Here is a 24,841-nt window from a genome sequence, read left to right as displayed (position 1 = left end):
CAAATTGCCAGAATGGTTGTATCAATTCACAACTCCATCAGCAATGCATTAATGTCCCAATTTTACCACATCCCCTCCAGCATTTATTGCTTTCCTTTGCTGTCATATTAGCCAATCTGCTAGGCATGAGGTGGTACCTCTGAGTTGCTTTGATTTGCATTTCTCTATAAGAGATTTAGAACACTTTTTCATGTGCTTATTGATAGTTTTGATTTCTTTATCTGAAAATTGCCTATTCATGTCCCTTGCCCATTTATCAATTGGGGAATGACTTGTTTTTTTGTACAATTGATTTAGCTCCTTATAAATTTGAGTAATTAGACCTTTGTCAGAGGTTTTTGTTATAAAGATTTCCCCCCAATTTGTTGCTTCCCTTCTAATTTTGATTGTATTGGTTTTGTTTGTGCAAACCCTTTTTAATTTGATGTAATCAAAATTATTTATTTTACATTTTGTAATATTTTCTATCTCTTGCTTGGTCTTAAAATCTTTCATTTCCTATAGATCTGACAGGTATATTATTCTATGTTCACCTAATATACTTATAGTTTCCTTCTTTATATTCAAGTAATTCACTGTTTGATAGCACAGTTTAAGATCTGGTACTGCTAGTCCCCCCCCCCCCTCCACATTATTTTCATTATTTCCCTTGATATTCTTGATCTTTTGTTCTTCCAAATGAACTTTGTTAAAGCTTTTTCTAATTCAGTAAAAAAGTTTCTTGGCAGTTTGATAGGTGTGGCACAGTAAATTAATTTGGATAGGATTGTCATTTTTATTATGTTAGATTGTCCTATCCATTGGCAATTAATGTTTTTCCAGTAGTTTAGATCTAGTTTTAATTGTGTGAAAAGTGGTTTGTAGTTGTGTTCATATAATTCTTGTGTTTGTCTTGGCAGATAGATTTCTAAGTATTTTATATTGTCTAAGGTGATGTTAAATGGAATTTCTCTTTCTAACTCTTGCTGCTGGGATATGTTGGAAATTATAGTTTATTTTAAAGTATAATTTTAATTTTAATTTATTTATCTAATTTCCCAAACTAGATTAATAAGTCTGGAATGGCAAGTATTATATTATATTATTATAATTGATACCTTGTATACAATTTAATAACTGTGGGTCTAACTTTCTAAAAATCATAGTTGCAGTTACTTATCTAGAGGATTATATGTAATCACGTGGTTCATAACATAATAATATAAAAGCAATAAAGTCAATTTCCTTTTCAGTATCCGTCTCTTTTCTCTACTCACATGTAAAAACCTAGAAAGAAATGAGTATCAAAGAGAAGAGGATAATTATCAAAGGCTACCTCTACAGAGATGTAAAAAAGAATGAGGACTGAGAAAAGGTCATTGGATTTGACAATTAGTAGATCACTTTGGGAGAGTTCAGTTTCAATTGAATGATAAGATCAGAAGGCAGTGGTGGTACCAGTCTTTTCAAGGAGTTTGGTCAGAAAGGGCAGAAGAGATAAGGGATGATAACTAGTAGGGATGGGAAGATCCAGTGAGGGTTTTTTGAGGATGAAGGAGACATGGGCATGTTTGTAGTCTGCCTAATGACTAGTGAATAGGGGGAGAACAAAGATAAGTGAAAGATCAAGGATGATAGAGGTGGCAATCTGATAGATTGGGATACAGTGGGATAATTTGTACAGGTAAAGGGTTTTGCCTTGGTAAAAAGAAGGGCCAATTGGGGATAAAAGAGGAGATAATGGCAGTGATGAGTGATGAGGTGAGGAGGAAGGGAGAGAGGGATATCTTGGCAAATAATTGCCAAAAATTTTTCAGTAAAATATGAGGCAAAGTTCTCAGTTGAGAGGGCGAGAACCTGGGTAGCCTTGGGAGGTTTGAAGGAAGAGGATGTAAAGGAAGGCTGTAAAGGTTTGGAGAGGCAGCCATGGTGAGTGGGATAGTGAATTAATTAGGAAGGTGTGAAAGGATTTCCTAGCAGTGGTAAGGGCTCATAGGAGTTTATGTGACAGATTTGCAGTGGATCCAATCAGAATGGTTGTGTTATTTTCTCTACCTTTGTTCAATAGTCCATGTAAGAACAAAGACAGCAAATGGTTGGGATTATCCAAAGTTGAGACTTAGGATACAATTGGCAATATGATAAAGGAGCAAGGGACTTGATAGAAGTGGGGGGGACAGTATAGAGATGAAGTGGTTTATCAAGAAGTCAAGATTTGGAAAGGAGGAGAGTTGGGGCTAGAGCAGGAGTGATGGCCAGGGAGAGAACTGAGGGGTTGAGTAATTGAATGAAGACTGGAATTTGGTATTGGAAGGCAGAAGGAAAGGTAGAAAGCTAATTGCTAACACTTAGTAAATAAATGCTTAGTGATTGATTGTATGTATTAAGTATTCAGTAAGCATTTGGTTAAATGATATTTTACTGTAATAAAGTTTTTTAATTACAGTGGGTTAGTTTCATTTGGATGCTATGTTCTACTTTAAAGAAATTCACCAGGTTGAAATTCAAAGAATTTGTTACAACTCTTTACAAATTATTTAACCTCTCAGTACCTTTTGCCTAACTGCTTTTGTAGGCTATGTTAGTAAGGGTTTTGTAGGAGAAACAAATTCATTTTTTCATCCTGATTAATAGTTATAAAGTTAAATATTTTATGAAAAGTGGGAGATAATTCTTAAGTTATAGCTTTCACATCTCTAACTACTTTTTCTTCTCAAATTTTTAAGCTGTATACTTATCCTAATTATATCCACTTGACAGTAACTTCCATAGGGCTTTGTCCTAGGCTATATTACACCTCTATACCACTTCATTTGGTGATATCATCAGCTCCCATGATTTAAGTTATCATCTTTATATTGATTCTCAAATCAACTTACCCAAACCTAAACTCTTTGCTGACCCCCAGTCTTACATCTCCAGTCACCTATTAGATATCTCAAACTGGATATTCTGTGGACATCTTAATTATATCTTGTCTAAAAAAGAACTTATTAGTTTCCCCCTGAAGCCTCCTGGCTTCCACATTTCCCTATTGAGGGAATTATTATCCTCTCAGTTCCATAGCTTCCCAACCTTCATCTTTGACTCCTCACTTTCTCTGGCACCCCTTTTCAAATTGGTTGCCAAGGCCAGTTGATTTCCCTTTTGTACAATCTCCTCTGCTACTGCAACCCCTTGGCGAAGGCCCTTATCACATCATGGCTGGACTATTGCAATAATTTGCCTCTTGGTCAGCCTCTACCCATTTCAGTCCATTCTCTATTCACTGGCAAAAGTGATGTTCCTAAAGTACAGATTCAACGGTCATCCCCATACTCAATAAACTCTAGTAGCTTCCCTATCACTCACAGGATCAAAACAAAGTTATCTGTCTGGAGTTCAAAGCCCTTCATAACCTATTTCCCTCCCCAACTATTCCAGTTTTCTTATTTCTTAACCTCCTTCTATACCCTTATGACCTATCAATATACTCTTCTTATAAACTCTGGCCTCCTTGATGTTCTACAAAAAAAAGATAGTCTACTGTTCCTCTTCCATGCTCTGGGCATTTTTTCCTGGCTGTCTCCCCTATGAGGAATATGCTCTTCTCTTCATCTTAGCTTCCTGGTTTCCCTGGGTTCCTTCAAGTCCCAACTAAAATCCCTATTTTCTATTGGAAGTTCCCCTCCCTCCCCCCCATCCCTCTTTATTCTAATGACTTCTCTCTACAACTGCCCAAATAGCAAGTCCTAAACATCTCATCTGACACAACAATGAAGATTACTTTAATAGTACTAAAGGATACAACTCCAAAGAGACAGGTCAAACTCCAACAAACTCTCCCTTCTTTTCCTTTTCTCTGTGTAGAATTCTTGAGAATTCTCATAGAACATAAAATTCAGTGATTCACAATTTGTACACTATAGAGTCATGATGGTGAACCTATGGCACACATGGCAAAAAAGGCACACAGAACCCTCTCTGTAGGCATGCCTATAGACCAGATAGCGCTCTTTACTAGAAAGCCAGAGGAACTGGGGGTGGAGCTTTTCCCCTTCCCCTCTCCATGTGCCTGAGGACATTCCTCACTTCACCCACTCCTCTGCCCAGCCACCAATGGGAGCACTTCCTCCCTTCCCTATCTGGGGTAAGGCACTGGGAGGAGGCGGGGTCGAGGGGGGATCACATGCTGCATGAAGATGCAGCACAGATAGCAGCCTGTTGAGTCTGTGGTGAAGATGATTCCCATAATGGGGTTGGAGAGGAACCAGGTTTGAGGAGAGCAGAGCTCACAGTGTGGCATGTAGTTGGAGGGGAGCTAAGCATTGGTGCCACTCTCCTCCTCATCTCTGTTCGTGCTTCTCATCTCCTGTCCCTCTTCCCAGCAGCTCAGTGGGACTCTTCCTCCCTTCCCTGTCTGGGGTAATAGAGTGGGGTGAGATGGGGGTTGTTAAGGGTAAATTTTAGGGTTGAGACTGAATATATTATTTAATGTTCTCCAGGGATTTAAATTCTAAATCCCAATGAAATACTCAAGTCAGAATGGGATTTTATGGTGGTTTATTTACAAAAGAAGGAAAAAATTAAGAAGGAGAAAGATGGAAAAGGGTAAAGATCTACTCCAGACTGGCCTGAGCCAAGGGGAGTTCAGAGGCCTCTCAGCCAATGGGCCTTTCCAAAAGATTAAATCTAACTTGGTTTTCAACTAGAAGGCCTCCTCCAAGATAAGTGGCCTCTTTGGAGGCTAGAACCTTCAGAAGGGTCAAGGGAAAGGGAAGCCAGTCTTAACACTCACCACGTGGTTACTTAAGGGAAGTAGTCCCACCTAGACCCACATTTCCAGCTTCTCCAATTCAAACTCCAAAGCCAAAATCCGCAAAAGCCCCCTTCACAGGAAGTGAGCCGAAATATAAAGGCCATTCTTTCATCATTCCCTGTGTCTCACATGTACCAATGGTGGCTTAAATTTGACTTAGGACAACCCAGAGGGGGGGGTTAGTCACTTGCTAACACATGCAGGTCACAGACCATCCTTCCCTATAGTTAATCCTTAAGTGGGGGTGTATATATTCCTGGTTACTAGAATTCAAAAGACTAAGCAGGGTATAGTAAATCTAAAATTCACAGGATGGGGGCAGGGGGGCGGCACTCCATCTCTAAATGGTTAGCCATTACTACTATAAGGAACATTTAAGGTCACATCTAAAAACAGCAGAGTGCTAAAAGTTACAATAACCATTATTTATTTTGCTAAGGAGAGTGGACACAACTATCAGATGCCTATCTAACTTCATTGGTAACAGGCCCAGTAGTTAAGGCTTCAAAACTCATAGGACAGTGTAGAATAATGAAAATCTCTTTATAACTTTTAGTTCTCAAATAAAATTAAATCAGAGCTGATAAGATCTTAGTTCTCTAATTTTCACAGATGATATTTTAAATTGATTCCTACTATATCAAAATAATAGTAAAAACATTATTAGCTATTACATTTCCAAAGGAATAGTTTCAAACATTCTGTCAACTATTGAAGGTACCATTAACTGTTTAAACTATAACTCAAAAGAATCCAGATTTTCACTTCCATTATTCAGTTGATTAGCCACAAGAATGAGACTAATTTTTGTCTGAATGTCTAAGATATCACAGTATTAACTATAGTATTTAGAAAGGAAATGAAACCTAAACTTCCCCTTAAAAAGCATGTTTATACCAAATCATTTTTTCTCTTTAATTTCTAGTTCTCACTAAATATAAAATCAATTAAATTATACCTAGATCTATATTTTCAAATGGCATTTTATAGAATTTTAATTACTTAGCATTATTCCTTTATAAGCCTAATTATTTCAGGCATTACTTGAGACCTATGATTTTCAGTTCCCCTTCTGTTTTTTAAGGCTTTAATCTATCATAATTCTCCTAATAGAGGGATATTCCAATTAGATTCAGTACATATTTCAACCAAATCAAAACTGGGTTTTATAACAACTAATGACAGACACCATGTTAAATCTCAGAAATCCTATCCTGGGATAGAAACTTTCAGTGGGGACAAATCCCACTAAAATCAATTAAGCTGTTCTTAGTAATTTCAAAAATCTTTGGGAGGCCTGTGGTGGCTTATACCCCAATTTAAATTATAAGAGTAGGGTTCTGAGCCCTAGTTAGCAGCTTGCAAAAGGCTTGATTGCCCAAACAACAATCAAAGTCTTTCTACAAAGATCAACTCAAAGCATTTTTCTAAATTAAATCATACTTACTTTCCTATCCACTTACTCTTTGCTTTCAGAATCTGGAGAGAGATAATATCCTGTTCTAAATTAAGAGTTGTATTTTCTATTTATTATACAAATAGTTAAATAAAATAACATACATTTTAAACATTAGTGGCTGATATTCTAAATTGATGGCATTTCAGGCCACTATTGAAAAATCTTGATAAAAATATATCTTAAGAACAAAAGTTTAACTTTTGCAGCTTTAAACACATTGCTGTTGATGTCAGATATTGGGTGGGCATTTTATAGGGAACAGTAACCATCAGAGAGCAGGGAATGGTACTCCTAACTCTGCCTAGGAAATCTTGTAGCCGGTAGTTCAAAGGGGGGTTTAGGCATAAGGAGAAAGGGGTGTTCTTCAAATTCTCTTTGGCAGCCAAGAAGCCAGACAGTTCTAAAAATTTGAGTTTTAAATCTAATTAAACCTGTATTTACAAAATGATATTCAAGATCAATTCCCAGTTATAGTTCTAAGCTAGAAATAAATTACTTAAAAGCAGGTAGAAAAATCAAGCTGTAGTCACCCAGTAACTGTAATTTACCTTTCTGACAATTCTGCTTTGCAAGGCAGAGAGATTTGCATCTCTTTCAAGAATATTATTAAAGGTAAGGGGTTTATTCAAATTAATTGGCTGAAGATGGGAAAAGAATATTTGGAGAAAAAGCCCTTTTTTCCCCTCACAGCTGCTTTTTGGGTTCCATTACCTGTGAAAAAGCCTGAAAGGTGACTAGGTTTAAAACTTTTGGTTTCCACAAAGGCTACAAAGGCAAGATGGTTATTATCACACCCTCCCTTTCCTCTGCTGCTCGAACGACCAGGGAGAGAAAAAAAATTGCTTACTTTTTACTCATGGACACACAAACATGTAGTATTCTTTTAACACAGCAGACAAAAGTACAAAACACACCCAATAGCGGTCCTTTTTTTAAGGGGATCTGTCTGAAAGGACCTTGAGTATTTTACCAAACTCAACTGAAAAAAGATAGAGAGTTCAGAGAAGTTGAGTGTTTGCTTACCCACCAACCAAGTTAAATCTGGTCTGGAATTACTGGTACTGAGCATTCTAGATTGAATGCAATAGCCAGCTAGGCAGGAATCTCCATGGGACCTCCAGATATGTCAACCTGAATTAAGACTACCAAAATAGTTACAATAAAGGGTCTTAAATCAAGGTAAAGAGATTCTAATCTGGGGTCACTGACACCACATCAGGGCACAGGGGTACCTAAAAGAGACAGAGGAAAGCAGGGTTAAATATGTTTGAGAGGTGAGGCCTTGAGGTTAGGAAGATTAGAAGAGGCAGAAATAGCCAGAAGCCAGGGAGGTGGGGATAGTGGTAAAATACAATCCCCCCTGAAGTAGGTGTTAAAAAACATTCAGTTCAACTCAGAATGCAATGTTGAGTTATGGGGGGTGTATGAATCAATTATCAAAAGAAGAGAAAAATAATCAAAAACATAAGGAAAAATTCAAAATAGGCCCTTGTATAGGTCTAATATAAAGTAATTTCTATCCCACAAGTATGTAGGACAGAATGCAGTAATATGTCATTTAGCCATTTGCAGCCAAGACTACAGGAAGTTGACATAATATAAGAAGAAAAGAATTAGAATTCTATTTTGATAGGGAAGCGTCATTCCCTCGTCTGATTTTTTTTGTCATTCTCAGGGATATAGGGAGCCAGCATGATTAGTTAAACTTTGTACTTGTATGAGTACTTCGTAAAGAGTGTAGATACAAGGAAGTCCTATGACTTAACATATGTCAAGCGTCGCAACCTTGAGTCTCACATTAGTATTTTATGTGTGCTCTTTTTGGCACTATTCAGGTTAAGTCTGTGCTCCTTGTTTTTTATCCCTTTTTCTGGAATCATACATAAACATTAATCACAGTCCTATAATATTTTATCAATAAATGGCAGGTTCCCATAGTTTAAAGCTTTTAGGTATATATTGATATTATAGCAAGAATATATATTAACTTCTATTACTGCAGGAAAAAATATTAATATTAATTATGTGTACCCTCAGTACAAAAATGAGAAAAAATCAAATATTCTAATCAAAATAAAGAAAAGAAATAATAAAAATAAGGAAAAAATCAGTAATTCAATGTGTTCTCAAAAAAAAAACAGCATCCACTTGTCTAAGGATTATTATCTCCAATGCGTGCGATAGGTTTCAGTCAATCAGTCTCAGCAGAAGATGCTTTCTTCACATGTGAGCAGTGAATCCAAGAGTCCTTTTCTCCAATCTTTATGGATGTTGGAGTAGTTAACAATATTTGGAATGGTCCTTCCCACGAAGGCTGAGTTGCTCCAGTTCGCTTGAAATTCTTAATATAAACTTTATCTCCTGGATTCAGGTCATGCAGAGAAAAGTCTAGTGGTCCAGCTTGAACTGCAGCTCCGGATTCATGAAGTTCATGTAGTTTGTGCTGTAACTCCTGTATATAGGAAGCAATAGTAATATCTCCCCCTAATAGCAATGTGTAAGCCGGGGAGAAAGGCTTAGCCTGTATAGGCGGATGTCCAAAAAGCATCTCAAATGGTGAAATATGTAAGTCTCCTCTAGGCCTGCTTCTAAGATAAAATAGGGCCAGAGGGAGAATTTCAGGCCATTTTAAATGGGTCTCAGTGCATAATTTGCCAATCATAGTTTTAAGTTCTTTGTTCATCCTCTCTACTTGGCCTGAGCTCTGGGGATGATATGGAACATGAAATTTGGGAGTTATTCCCAAGCAAGAATATATCTGATTTAGAACAGAATCAGTAAAATGACTCCCTCTATCGGAATCAATACATGCTGGCAGGCCAAAACGAGGAATAATTTCCTTTAAAAGTATCTTCGCAACAAAATCCGCTGTGGCTTGGGTCGCAGGAAATGCTTCCGGCCATCTGGTTAGTTGATCTACAATTACTAGACAAACTTTATAACGTCCAGCCTTTGGCATCGTTATGAAATCTGTAGAGGTTCAAAAGGTGTGTAAGCCAGAGGACATCCACCAAAGGCTTTTCCACGATATGCATGTTGGTTATATGCCTGGCAGGTAGAGCAGGCTGAACACACTTTAGAGGCTATAGTAGTTATACCAGGGGCTATCCATACTCTCTTGACAGAGTTCACGATGCCCTGGGTGCCAAAATGACCATTTTTATGAATAGATTGGCAAATTTGGTTATAGAAACTTCTAGGGAGCAGGGGTTTTCCTTCAGATGACACCCACACTCCATTAATCTGTTTTGCTTTGAATTTTTGTTTCCATTTTTCCACTTCCTTTTCATTATAGGAAAGTGGTAAATTTAAATCATTAGTAGTTGTTAATGTTAAAATTAATTCAGGCCCTCCTATGGCTGCTAGCTTTGCAGTGGCATCTGCTCGATCATTTCCTCTAGAGACAGGGTCAGTGCCACCTGTATGGGAAGAACAATGAACTACAGCTAGGGCTTCAGGAAGCTGGAGAGCAGAAAGAACTTCATTAATAATTTCTGCATTAGCTATAGATTTTCCAGCTGAGGTTAAGAATCCTCTCTGGAGCCATAACATTCCGACTGAGTGACAAATGCCAAAAGCATATCTAGAATCCGTATAAATTGTTGCCTTTTTATCCTTGGCAATTATACAAGCTTGCTTCAGAGCTATGAGTTCTGCTCCTTGAGCGCTAATGTTAGAAGGTAGTGAAGCTGACCATTCAGTGGCAAATTCTGAGACTACGGCAGCTCCAGTGTAACGTATGCCATCCCTCATAAAAGAGGAACCATCAGTAAATAAAATCAGATCTGCATTGTCTAAGGGAGTGTCCAAGAGATTATCTTGAGGCTTTTCTGCCATGGACACTAATGTTTCACAATTGTGTAATGGTTCTCCTGAAGTTGGTAAATCTTATCTTTAGGCAATTTGTGGCTCTAGGAATGAGTCAAAATCAGCTCATAGTTAGCAGTTCTGTTCAACAGTGCTATAATGATGCTTTCAGAAAAACCTGGAAAGACTTACATGATATAATGCAAAGTAAAGTGAACAGAACCAGGAGAACACTGTATACAGTAACGGAAATATTGTATAATGATCAGATGTGAAGGATTAAGCTATTATCAACAAAGCAAGGTTTGAAGATAATCCCAAGGGACTAATGATTAAAAATACCATCCATAGCCAAAGAAGGAACTGTTGATGTTTGATTACACATCAAAGAATACCATTTTTCTCTCATTTCCTTCATGAGTTTTTTTTTATTGTAGGTGTTATATGTATCTTCTTTCACGGCATGAACAATATAGAAATATGTATTGCATGACAATACTGGTACAACCTATGTCAGACTACTTACCCTCTGGAGAGGGAGAGAAGGAAGGAGGCAGAGAATCTGAACTGAAAAATGTCAGATAACAATTGTAAATTGTTTCTACACATAATTGCAAAAATTAAAAAAGTTTTTTTTTTTTAAGTGCATGGTCTTAGATTTTGATTATGGAAAATTCAGGGATGGCAATAGAGAATTCAAAATTATATATGTACTAAAAGCTAAATAGCAGCAAGGTCACCTTTACTGTCTTGATGACTTACATATCTTATTTCTTTTTGTCAAAATACTAGTGACTTGAGAAGTCAAGAACTGTACTAAAACAATTTTTTCTCTACCAGAGAAAATACCTAGTTTGACTCTCCCTCTCCCCACCCAAATTAATTCCTTTGAAAATAGTACCTCCTGAATTAACTGGTGATTTGTTTTGACATCATATTTTAATTCTTCAGGATCTTTGCAGTGTGGTAATAAACAATTTTGCTTTCTAACAGTGCAATGGAGAGAGGGCTAAAGAAGAAGCAGCTTCACATTTTAATAAGCTCTTTGAAGTTCTAGAAGAGAAGAAGACCTCTATTATCAAAGCAATTGATGTTTCCAAGAAATTAAGATTAGACAAATTCCAGGCACAAATGGAAGAATATCAGGGACTTTTGGAAAATAATGGACTTGTAGGATATGCTCAAGAAGTGCTTAAAGAGACAGATCAGTCTTGCTTTGTTCAAACAGCAAAACAGCTCCACCTCAGGTATCATTTTTTCTTTTAACTTTAAAAAGTTTTTATGAAGTTTCTTCAATTTTAGCCCTGAATAATTTTATGTCTTAATTTCTTCATGTATAAGGTGGGGATAATGTTTTTCCTTTCTTCTTCATAGAACTGTTTTTTAAATAAATATTTGAAACATTGTAAACTTAATTTTAATTGTTCAGAAGTTGAGGGCTTCATATCAAATCAGGTTTCAAAAATATAGTTAGTTTTAAACCATTTTTATGTTAAATTATTTCTGTACATATTTATATAGAATCCAAAAAGCTACTGAGTCTTTGAAGACCTTCAGACCAGCAGCCCAAACGTCTTTTGAAGACTATGTTGTTGATGCTTCTAAACAAGAAGAGCTTCTTGGAGAATTGGCTTTTTTCTCTAATGGTAAGTTTACACACACACACACACACACACACACACACACACACACACACACACACACACATATACATATATATGTCTTCTAGACTTAATTATCAACCATACAAAGAAGCTAAAATAAATCCCTCAAGTTACTGCTCACAGGATTTCAGTGTTGGAAATGATTTCAAATAGCCTCTGGTCCAACCTATCCCTGAACAAGAATCTGAACAAAGTTGGTTTCTTTTTCTTTTTCTTTTTCTTTTTTTTTGGCTGAAGGACCACTTTTTTACTCTCTACAACCTGGCTTCCAACCTCATCCTATCAAAACTGCTTGCTCCAAAGTTACTAAAAATCCATTAGAAGATTGCCAAATTCAGTGCTCTTTTCTAATTTTTCTTGTCTTCTCTATAGCTTTGGCACTGTTGCCTGGATATTATCTTTATAGATTTTCTTCTGGTTCTCTTCTTATCTATCAGTTGACTTTGCTGCATCTACATATTATAACTACATAATACTGCTTATTGTGGGTATCCCACAGGAATCTATCCTGGGCCCTATATCTTTCTCCCTCTCTTACTACTTCATTTGGGAACCTCATTTGCTTTCAGTGATTCAATTAATATCTCTATGCAAATAATTCTCAGATTTACTTATTCAGCCTTTACCTCTCTGCTGGCCTCCAGACTCACATTTCCAACTGCTATTGGACATCTCAAACTGAATTCCTATAGACATCTTAAACTCAACATGTGCATAACTAAATTCATTACCTTTCCCCCAAAACTTTCTTTCCAGACTTCCCTATTGCTGCTGAGGGCATCACCATCCTCCCAGTCTTCTTGGCTTTCAACCTTGGTATCATCCTAGACTCTTCAAACTCATCTCCCATATCCAATAAGTTGTTGGATCCTTTGTAATATCTCTAGTATATGCCGCCTTCTTTCCTCTGACACTACCCCTCTCGTGGTGCAAGCCTCATGCTTGGACTATCCTTCCTGGACTTGGACAATATTCTTCTGGTAGCTCTCCTTCTCGTAAATCTATTCCCTTCTCTAGTCTATTCTCTAATCAGCTGTCAAAGTGATCTTTTTACAGTCTACTTCTAACTGTGACATCCCCCTGACTATCAATAAATTCCAGTGGCTGTCACCCTTAGGATGAAATATGAAATTCTCTGATGTTCAAATGCTTCATAATCAGACTCCTTTGTACTCTTCTATTCTTCTTATACCTTCTATCCTGCCATTTACTCTGTACATGGACACTGGCCGCCTTGCTGTTCTTTGAACAACTCATTCTATCACCTTACTCTCAGCATTTTCACTGACTGTTCCTCATGCCTTGAATATTTTCTTTTTTTTCCTTTTGGCTTTCCTAAGTTTTTTCAAGGCTCAGACAAAATTCTACCTTGTACAGGAAGCCTTTTTCAGTTCCTCTTATTTTCAATGCCTTCTCTCCCTTGATTATTTCCAATTTATACTGTATATAGCTCATTTGTACTTCGCTGTTTGCATATTAGCCTGTGAACTCTTTGAGAATAGGGAATTTTTTTTATCTTTTTTTGTATCCTCAGTATCTAACACTATGCTTGAGTCATAGTGGACAATTAAATGTTTATTGACTTGATTCACATATTGTGAGACCACAACTCTGTAAGGCCACACAGCCTTAGAGTAGACCCCATCCCTAGCTAGCAGCAGAGTTTCATCTTTTATCAGTACTAACACTCTGCCCTCAAGTGGTGAGGATTCTTCAGAGAAATAAAAGACATTGAGGCCCTACTGTTCCAAAATTATGAGTCAACTTGGCTACATGGTTTTCTTATATGTGTGCTTCACTACAATTAAGTACAAGCTCATTCTTCCTGCTCCTATCCCAAAAACTGTGTGTTTTGGGGGAAGAACTTACCTCGGATATTTTGGGGAAGTGTTGTATAACTATTGTTCTTGCTATGTGAGTAAATATCTTTTTTAAACAGCTTAGTTGAATCAACTGGCTGATTATTCATGGGAAGCATACCAAATGTGGGCTTGTGAGTTCTAGAGTTAGGAGTAAGTCACCCCCAGGATTCTTGGAGTTTGTATCTTATAAACATGGATTTCTCAGTTGCTCTTTTTTCAGTGTTCTTGGAGTAAGTCACCCCCAGGATTCTTGGAGTTTGTATCTTATAAACATGGATTTCTCAGTTGCTCTTTTTTCAGTGTTCTTTTGTGTAGTATGTAGGCTAGTTGACAGTGATAGGCAGTTTTAGCACTGCTTTTTCTTTTCATTCCTTTTGATTAACTTTGCAAGTCTCTAGGTGATATTCTTACCTACTCTTGTTTGAAATAATTAAGCAGAGACTGGAAGTCGGGGTTAGCCAAAGCTGTAGCCTAGAACTTTTTGACTGAAAAAAAAAAAAAGCTACCTTCACAGTCATGAAGTATTAATCAAGTTACAAAGTTGGGTGATTTTGGGGTGGGAATGATCTGACTATCCAAAGTTTTAGGATCACACACAGATTATACATAAATGTGTATATGTGTATGTATACACATAAATATGTGTATATACATATACACACAAATTAATAAAGACACAGACTAGGTTTAACCCTAAGTGACTAGAAAATTCATTCAATCCTACCCTACATATTGGCAGATAAGTCTTAATGGGACTTAGTCACCATTTAAATATAATATAGTACTTATTGTTAATGAGATATATGACTCCATTATAATATTTTAACTATTCTAATTTTTATATGCTTAAAGAGAAATATTTATTTTTTAGAGAAAAGACTGCTGAGTAAGAAAGATGCTTGCTAGCTAGGGAATTATATAGGCTAATTCCAATAGAATTTCAGCTAGGAAATATATGGACATTAAAAAGCTAATTATTGTGAGGCAGGTAGGTTGCAACAGTGGATAGAGCATCAGTTCTAGAATTGGGAGGATGTGGGATCATATGTGGCTGTATAGACACTATGTGATCCTGGGCAAGTCACTTAACCCCAGTTACCTAGCTCTTAATTCTCTTCTCCTTTGGAATCAATAATTAGTTTCAAAAGGTAAGAGTTTAAAACAAAATAAAACAAATTATTGCTAAGAAAAATATTTTTAGTAGTGTATGAGGAAAAAACCAGTGATTTATATATGTAAGTCTTCTACTAGTTACCTAAATTACTTAGTAGTTTTTCCTTCCTTTCCCCTTCAGATAGAACTTTTTAGTAAAATAAAGCTGATTTTTTTTTTGGATTTTAATGTTCACCATATTAAAGGATCCTTGCATTTACTATATTTAAAACTATTATCTATGGTAATGTGTTGGACTATGGACTTGTAGGTCAGAACTGAAAATTTTCACTTCTGAACTTTTCATTTGTTCTCTTCTGTGCATTTCCTTTAAATGCTTTAATGATTTTTTTTGAAGAGGGCACATTATTACTTATCTTCCCTACCCAAATTTCCACTTCAAAAATGAGAAACCTTTGTGTTAAATAAATATGGTCATATAAAAATTAATCCATATTTGGTTGTGTTTGAAAAGTCTCCCTTTGCATTTTGAATACATCACCTCTGTCAGTAGATCAGTAACTTGCTTCATTATTGTTCATCCCCTGAAGTTGTGTTGTGAGAATTCTTTAAATTATTCAACATTCTTAAGTCTTAAAAATTGTTTGGACATTTCTTATTGTATTATTTGTTCACTTTATTCTTCTTTGGTTCTTACAAGTCTTCCCAGATTCTCTGAAAATATGCCTTTTAAATTTCTTATGGCACAATAATATATTACATCCATGTGCCACAATTTGTTCATCCATTTCTCAATCGACGGGAACCTCTTTAGTTTTAAGTTCTTTGCTATAACAAAAAAAAAAATCTGCTATAAATATTTTCATACAAGTAAGTTCTTCTACTTTCTCATTGATCTTTTTGGTGGTAGCGGGTATATGGTAAAATTATATGCACAGCTTAGATAACTTGAGAACAGTGTCAAATTGCTTTACAGAATGGCTGTATTAGTTTATAATTTCTTCAGCAAGTGGCCTATTTATTCTCGGTCTCTTCTATTTGCCACTTTTTTCTATTGTCATTTTTACCAATTTCATAAGTGACAGGCAAAAACCCCCAAGTAGTTGTAATTTTCATTTCTCTTGTTAATTATTATTATTTGAAGCATCTTTTCATGTGTGTGTGTTGATCTCTTAGATTTCTTTTTCTTTGAAAACTTCCTGTTTTATATATTTAGACGATTTATCTATTGGGGAATGACATTCAAATTAATTCTCTATTCAGCTTGAGTAACAGACATTTATCAGAGAAATTTGCTGCAATGACTTTTCCCAATTCATTTTTCTCCCTTCTTATTTTCCCTTCCCTGGCTTTGCTGCTTCAAAAATTTTTCAGTTTTATGTAAGAAAAATTACTAATTTTATCTTCTGTCAACCTCTATTTCATTTTATCATAAATCCTTCTATCTATAATTGCTAAAATATTTTAATTGATCCTTTTTGTATGATGAAATTTTATGTATAGATAACCAATTGGAGATTATATTGGCATATTAAGATATTGGTCTGTACTTAATTTCATTTAATTGGTTTCCAAATTTCAAAGAAGCTTTTGCGAATAGTGAACCCTAGTAACTGTGGTTTTTGGTTTTATTGAACACTATGCTATTGTATTCATTTACTTTCTAGTTGATCTGTTCCTTGATGAACTCTATTTTTAATCAGTACCAAATAGTTTTGATGATTATTACTTTGTAGTATTGTCAGTATTTTCATTTTCATTATATTGGTATGTCCAAAACATAAATATGTTGTATCCAACTTTTCTAATATTGTCTTTCGTTCCTTAACTCCTTATTTATCTTTTTGTTACATTTGTTTAGGTGTTATATTTGTCAATGCAAATTGATCCACTTTTCCTTTAAGTAGTTAAATGCTATGCTATTTGGTGCTTACATATCATATTAATCTTTTAATCAAGTATTTTTGCTGTTGCCTTGTGTTGTGATAACAATGAGTATTCTTACTTTTTGAAAAATTTCTTTAAATATAATAGATTTAGTTCTGGTTTCTTAATATCTGTGGGAATATTTCTGTTTTAAGTTTCTTATAAACAGTTTATTGCTGGATTCTGCATTTTGATTTGTTCAACTTTTCTCCTTCCTTTACTGATGAGTTCATGTTCATAGTTATAATTGTTAATAGTGTGTTTACTTTTATACTTCCCTCTTACTTATACCTCTCTGAGCCCTCTTGCATCACTAATATTCTATAGTTAATCTGTATTGCTTGTATTTACTGTTCTGTTTCCCTTTCCCCAATCATAGATTCTTACTTTTGCTTTCTTTTAATTCTCACTTCATGCTCCACTTTACACAATTAGATTTGGGGTGTATGTGTGCATGTGTGCAGCTTTTCTTTATCTGGTTCAGATGAAAGTGAGGCGTGAGGTTCATATGATCCCTGCTACCTTCCACCTCTCCCTCTATAGTCTTTTCCCTCACTCTGATTATTTAAGATTGAATTTTATGCCTTCTCCCCTTTATTTTTCTTTTAGGATAATCAATATGTTTTAAAGAGGCTCAAATTTACTTTATTATTCTTGAAGATATTAGAGGTCTGAGGAGAAACTTGTTTCTTTTATAATATGAATAATTCAACACTATATAATACCTTTCAAATGTAGCTTATCCTCCTTTCTGCATTTTAGAGTTTCTAGTCAACTCTGGTCTTGCCATCAGGAATGCTTGAAATCTTCTATTTCATTAGAAGTGTATTTTCTCCCTTATAGGATTATACTCAGTTTTGATTGATTGATTGATTGATGACAGTTTATGTTATGTCAGGATTTTTCCCTCTAAGATTTAAGCAACGTCAAGAAATCTAGTTCCCCTAAGAAAAAATACTATAACTATAATATCAATATTTCTTCCTCTTTTGAAAGTAAATATTGATTTTTGTAATTCCTCATTAAATTATTTTAAAGAAATTAAATGTATTGTAACATTTTATTTGGCCAAAAACAGACATTTCTACTCACCATTCATACACAATCACACCTACAAAGTATATGCCCCCAGTTTATCAATTATTAACAGAAAAGAGGGATAAATCCTTTAACTTTGGTAGCACAATATTAACAGATTGTAATTTTTAAAAGGTGAGCCAATTTTTCACTCTTATTTGTGTATCTTCTTTAGAAGCCCAGATTAAAATCTAGTTTTATCCTAAGTGAAAACTTAAAATACTTTTAATTTTCATTTAAGAAGAAAACAAATGGAAATTATGTAATTGTTAAAACTTATATATCTACACTATGCTTCAGAAATCTGTTTTCATTTTTCAAAAGTTAAATCCCTAAGGTTTGGTCTTTGAATTGATAAAATATGTTTAAAGTAGTGAAATATAATGAAAAATTATCATTAATCCAAGATTTTTTCCAACAATAGTTCATTGAAAGGAAGTAGCTGAAAAAAGAATAGGCAATATTTAGTTATTATTATATGGAGACATATTATAGGTACATTATAGGTATGTTTTTTTATTTCAACCTTCTCATTTCCCACATATTCCTTCTCATTTATTTGTTTTTTATTTTTTAAATTGTAGTGACAAATTTACATGCTTGCTTTCTCTCATATCAAAAACTTGAACAATTTTAAATGGCAATGTAAGAAACTATGGAGAGCATATGAGCATATAGTTACTCTGTAAGAAAAAAATCTGATTCTAAAATATATGTTTAATATTTCTTTCTATTTCATTACAGGTGTAGATATACCAGAGATCAATGAAGAACAAAGCAAAATATATAATAATGCCTTGATATGCTGGCATCACTCTGAAAAGAAGAATAAAGCTGATAGTTATATTCTTGAATATCGAAAGATTAGTAGAGAAGAAGAAATGTTAACCTGGAGTGAGACAGAGGTTTATAGTACCAGTAAAGTAATTTCTGACCTTGAGAGTAACAGTAGCTATGCCTTCAGAGTGAGAGGATATAAAGGTTCTGTCTGTAGTCCTTGCAGCAGAGAAGTGATTCTCCATACTCCTCCAGCTTCAGGTATTATGAAGTTTCAATCAAAGTAACAGAGTTGAAAAGGGTCTTGTTAAATAATATAATAATTGCTAATTGTACTAGTTAAGACTTCTCTGAAATCATTCTAGTGTGGTAGATTGGTAGTAGATTGAGCTAACTAAAGTTTATAAAATAACCCAAGGTCTAAATCTATCAACATTTTTGCTTGAGAAATCCATCTGGATTTGAGAAATGAAACTAGATTTTTGAAAATTGCTATTCACTTAGATTGGAAATAGATCCTTTCTTAAATGAATTTTTAATTCTTAAAAGTACTCTCATTCTATGATTAATAAACTTAAAGAAATTTATTGAACTGTACTATCAGAATTACCACTTATGTAATGTCTTAAAGTAAAACTTGTATCTGATTCTGATTTGCATACCCTTTTATAGATATGTACTTGACTAAAAACTTTAAATTATTTTGGTTTTTTTGGAGATTGAAAAGATATAGTAATAGGAAAGGAACAAGTATTTATTACTGTGTGCCAGGTGCTAAGATAAGTGCCTTATAAATATCATCTCATTTGAGCCTCACCACCACCCTGTAAGGAAGTGCTAGTATTAGATTCTGGACAAACTGGCCATCATCTTATTTTGAAGGTAATTATAAAGCTGTGAATGGAAATTGCTCAAAGTCTCTTCATAATTAAAATTAGCTAACAAATGAAATTTGGTTTCATTTAGTCAGCTCTTCTGTTTTTTTAGATACTTAGGATAGCACACAAACTTTCTTCTTTTTTTGCATTTTTTAGGGATTATTATTGTCTTTTAAAAATGCCTTTAAAAAGCATTTTGAATTGTCATCTGAAGTGGCTTAAGTTACTAACCTTCGTTATGGTATTGTGCTGCTGGTGTACAAAGAAGTTTTGAAACTTAATTTTGTGCTTTACTAGATGGCTACAGATTTTGAACAGCAATGTTTATTTTACTCAGATTGATATACTACAATATAAAAATGTTAATAAGCTCCAAGCTAATTTGAGTTGTTTATTTTTAAGTTTTTAGTTTTCTCTTTGATGAAAAATGTGGATATAACAATGAACATCTGTTGTTGAATCTGAAGAGAGACCGTGTGGACAGTAGAGCGGGATTTTCTCTTCTGCTTGCTGCTGAGCGTGTCCACGTGGGTTGTTACACAAGTTTAGATTATATCATTGGAGACACAGGAATAACCAAAGGAAAACACTTTTGGGCTTTACGTGTAGAGCCATATTCATACATGGTTAAAGTAGGAGTTGCTTCCAATGATAAACTACAAGAATGGCTCCACAATCCTCGTGATATAAGTAGTCCAAGGTAGATTGTTCTTTACTTTCCTAAAACTTGGTTATTTGGGGTCAATTTAGACTTATTACAGTTTGTGGTAGGTCTAAAAATGGGTTAATATTCAATATCTTCATTTATAGAGCTTATAAATGTTACTTATTGAATGAGATACTTTATTTGCCTTAACTCACTTCAGGATACCTGGATGGTACAGTGGATAGAGTGCAGGGCCTAGACTCATCTTCTTGATTGCAAATCTGGCCTCCAACACCTAATAACTCCGTAACCCTGGGCAAGTCATTTCATTCGGTTTGCCTCAGTTTCCTCATCTGTAAAATGAGCTGGAGAAGTAAATGGCAAACCATTCCAGTATCTTTGCCAAGAAAACCCCATCTGAAGGACAGCCACATATGGAGTCAGGAGAACTTGGGTTCAGATATGGGTTTAGATACTTCTTAGGTAATGTGACCCTGAGCAAGCCACTTAGCTCTCATTGCCTAGCTGTTACTTCTCTTCTGTTTTAGAGTTAATTTTTAGGACAGAAGGTCAGAGTTATTAAAAAAAAGAAAAGAAAACCCTAATTGGGGTCATGAAGAATCAGATGTGGCTGAATAACAAATTGCCTTTAGTTAAGTGACTAATTATAGTAATTTGTACTTTTCTGGTGGCAGATACAACTTTTTAAAAAAACTTCCCTTAATATGATTTTATATAAGAGTAATACATCAGATATAAATGGACATTGAATCAGCTAAATTTCCTTAGAAAGAGGGTGACCACTGTCATTTACTAATTTGTAATATATGAAGCTTAGTGGAATTATCCTTGACAGAGAGCCAATATAAGGGAAGCCAGTCTGACTCTGGAGATTCCTAAAAGGTTAATGATTATTCTGCATTAAAAATTCTATACCCAAGAGTTTACCTTAGCTTATTAATATAAATAGAATCCTATTATCTTACTCTTCTATTCCTCAAAAGAAATAAAGATAGCAAAGATTTTTATGCTTTTCAATGAAGGATAGTAATATCTTTGATCCATAATTCTGTAAAGCATAATATAATTTCTTGGCAAAATGGAGGAGGAATTATAATGGCAAAAAGTGAGATAAGAATCTAGTGCTAAAGGAGTTATGTTTAAAAATAAAAAGAACAGAGGTAGAGATGCTAGATAGTGACAGAAAAACAGGTGACTTTTGAACACTATTGCAATGCATCTTTTGTTTCAAATGGTCTTTTCAGTGGGTGTCTAAGTATTTCTTATTGGAGAGAAGGCTAAACTCAAGAGACCAGAGTTCAGATCCCAGTGAGGACAGTTATTAGTTAGGCAAATCAGGAGTTGTTATGATAAAAGCACTTTATAATCATTAAAGCATTATATAAGCTATTATTGTATTAAGCCACTATTTTTCATATTGATCTTTTTTCAGTACCCATTTAAAAATTTTAAATGTTTAGTTGTACTTCAGTACAAAGGTTAATTTAGACTAGTATATGCCATTTGATTGTATAAATATACCAGGTCTTATGGTATAGATAAAATTGTTTGTTATAATTTGTGTATTACAGTTATTCTCTTATTTTAGATATGAGCAAGATAGCGGTCATGACAGTGGAAGTGAAGATACCTGCTTTGACTCATCACAGCCCTTTACATTAGTTACTGTCGGCATGAAGAAATTTTTTGTCCCTAAGTCACCTACTTCTTCCAATGAGCCAGAAAATAGAGTTCTTCCCATGCCAGCATGTATAGGAATTTTCCTAGATTATGATAAAGGCAAAGTTGGGTTCTATGATGCAGATCACATGAAATGCCTTTATGAGCGCCAAGTAGACTGTTCAGGTACAATGTATCCAGCATTTGCATTAATGGGAAGTGGAGGAATTCAGCTTGAAGAACCCATCACAGCAAAGTATCTGGAATACCAAGATAACCTGTAGTACAACGAGCTACCGATGCTGCTTAGGATGAGAAATGTGAGCAAAAGGATGCCTTAGCATTAACAGTCATAACTAATTACATATCTCCTAAGTGCTTTTGCCATGCTTGTTTTGTGTGTATGTGTATTTTCCTTAAAACACAGAAAACCAAAATAGTTTTTTCTTCCATCTTAATTATTCAGCATTTCTTTGTGATGGAGTTAAGGGCATTTTTCCTCAAGTTACTACTGAACTAGTTGGTTAGCAACAAATTTTCTTTGATGAGTGTCTTCGTGAGTTGGAAATATGTAATTTATCAACTAGCAACTTTCATCTTTATTTTTTTATACAAAAGAGATCCCATTTTATGGAATACTTATGTTTGCTTTTCATATTTTAAATCATGTTTATGTCCTAAGAAAGATTATTTTAAAAAATAATTTATGAAGTGAATGAGTGTTCAAAGGTGTTTCTTGTATTTGTCTTTAATAGGAAAATAAAATTTGTAGACAAATAATGGACAAGGAGAATAAAAATGATGGTAACATACAGAAATGGGAGAGAATGTATTTTAAAATATATTCTAAACTACTATTAATATATGATGATAGTACTTGTTAAACATGTTTACTATACCTAATTTAAAAAAAACCAAATCCTCCATATTACATATAAAAAAGTAATATTTTAAAGATTTACTTTCCCTTCTAGAAATAGAAACTGTCATTTCCTAAACACCCCACCTATGGAAATGTAACAAACTTGGTTTCTTGTTGGACATATTGAAATTTATTCATAAATGGATATTTTTTAGTCTTTGTAATCCTTCACAACAATTTAAAATAATTCTAATTTATGTTCTCATTTAGGCAAACACTATAAATTTGGGGGGGGAATGAGTTGAACTTGTTTTCAATATGATATTTAAATGAGATATTTACTCTTTTGCCCTTATGATATTTTGATTATTTCATTTTATTTCGTATGCCTAATCAGTTTATACTGGTTTGCAGGTTTGAAAGATTCCTGCACAGGTACTTTTTATGAGTTTATCTTTAATAGAATTAAAAATATTCTAAAACATGAAATAATAGCTGATGGTAATTGGCATTTTTTGTATTATTACTTGGTGTGAATAATAGACTTTTTGCAAAATAAACAAGTAGAAGTAAATGTTTGGAATCACAACTGAAGTAGAGCATATTTACTATATTGATGCACTTTTATTAATGGTTAGAGGAAGTTAATTGTAAATGGAACATTTAGACTGCAAACCCATTGTATGCCTGGGCTTCATGTTCAATTTTAAAGGATGTGGCTACATGGTTATATAGGAAGGAATATAGATATATAGGAACTGGTCTTTTGATTTCATTAATGTAGGGTATCCCTAGCTAATACAGTTCCCTTGACTAATGTAAATGGGTACCTTCCCTGCAACTTTACTGTCTTAAGACTTGAGTTGATTGTCTACAGCACTAAGAGGTTAAGTAACTTGCTCAGGGTCACACTGTCAGAAAGAGAGTCAGAAAGTGAACCCAGATTTTTCTGACTTCAAGAGCTGGCTCTTTATCCACTAGACCATGCTGCCTATCATTTTTATTATCTAGTTTCTATATTGTTGCTTCTTTAAGATTAGATAATTATGGATACTAAAGTCTTGTCCCTTTATTGAGTTGGATGACATTATAATGCTTTTCGGCTCATTTAATGGAATACTCAAGCTTATTATTTTTTCAAGTTTTAAACTGAAAAAGCAAGTTAATGTGTTTTTACAAATACAATTCATTGTTCAATTGGAGTACACTGTGGCCCAGAAGAAATTCAGTATTCAGTAATATTTCCTTACTTTACCTGATAATAGCACTTTATAACTTAGGCTAAATTTTAAAATGTATGGTGTTATGTGGATTGCTGTACAATAAAATTGCTAAACTGTCTTGTGTCAACGACTACAGATTAAATCTCTCAAACCTTTGTATGAGTGTGAATCATGTAGATGTTCTTAAACTTAAAACTTTTGACCAAAGCAGGGAAGTTTTATTTGAAATTTTATAACAGCTATAAATATTTGTTTGATTTTTAGGGAAAAAATAAAAATGAGAGGCACTAAAGTTTGTTCTAAAATCCAAAAATTTAAATTCTAAGCATTTTAAAAAAGTTATGAAAGTTTCACATTGGACTGAAATAACTCTTCATTGAACATTATCTTCCAAATAAAGTAAACTACTCATGAAAGGAAATTCCACAAACGTGTGTGAATTAGTACAAATGTATCACTGAGTCATCACAAAATAGTTTTGGGGATATACCCCTAAAGACATGATGGTAAACCTATGGCACAGATGCCAAATATGGCACACAGAGTGTTCTCTGTGGGCACTCAACTGTCCTACCCCCCATGCCCCAGAGTTAATTACTGGAAAGGCAGAGGGACTTGGGTAGAGCTGCTCCTCTGGGCCTCCCTGCAACCTTTGCCCAGCAGCCCAATGGGGTTGCACAGGGGGTAAGGTAGGCACAGCTCACATGCAGCAGCTGGAGGGGAGCAGAGCACTCAGGCCACTCCCCTCCCCCTCTCAACACTCACTGAGGAGAGTCCTCACTTTCCCCGTCCCACTCCCCAGCAGCCCAGTGGAGTGCTTCCTCTGTCCCCTGTGTGTGGGGATCAGGGTGCACCAGACATTTGGTGGTGGGGGTCACGGTATGTAGTCTGGGGTCCTGGCACTTTGTCTCTAAAAGATTTACCATCACTGCTCTAGAGCACAGTGAAATCATTTATGAAATGCTTACTATGTGTCAGGCCCTTAGAACAGAAATTCTTAACCTTTTCCTGTGTCATTTTGGCATTGAAGGAAATGCTAAATTTCAATTAGGTTAGTGAAAATAAAGATATTAATGTTTCTCCAATCAAC

General features: G+C 34.8%; 1 protein-coding gene across 6 annotated transcripts in view; it reads left to right on the top strand.

Annotated features, from left to right (window-relative positions):
* The window catches only part of TRIM36 (tripartite motif containing 36), a 65,929-nt gene extending 42,023 nt beyond the window's left edge, over positions 1-23,906 (top strand). For 4 of the 6 annotated variants that reach the window (XM_056825038.1, XM_007486607.3, XM_056825039.1 and 1 more), the window contains 5 exons: positions 11,037-11,290; positions 11,565-11,689; positions 18,430-18,723; positions 19,743-20,040; positions 21,596-23,906. In XM_056825038.1, coding sequence (XP_056681016.1) covers positions 11,037-11,290; positions 11,565-11,689; positions 18,430-18,723; positions 19,743-20,040; positions 21,596-21,950 — 1,326 coding nt within the window. In that variant the 3' untranslated portion in view covers positions 21,951-23,906. Of the gene's footprint in view, positions 1-11,036; positions 11,291-11,564; positions 11,690-18,429; positions 18,724-19,742; positions 20,041-21,578 lie in introns of all 6 variants that reach the window. The other 2 variants (XM_056825041.1, XM_056825040.1) reach the window with 1 other exon arrangement.
* Positions 23,907-24,841: the final 935 nt, after the last annotated feature.

The sequence above is a fragment of the Monodelphis domestica genome, chromosome 3 (genome assembly GCF_027887165.1).
Source record: "Monodelphis domestica isolate mMonDom1 chromosome 3, mMonDom1.pri, whole genome shotgun sequence".
Taxonomy (NCBI): domain Eukaryota; kingdom Metazoa; phylum Chordata; class Mammalia; order Didelphimorphia; family Didelphidae; genus Monodelphis; species Monodelphis domestica.
This window is presented reverse-complemented; position numbering and strand designations above follow the sequence as displayed.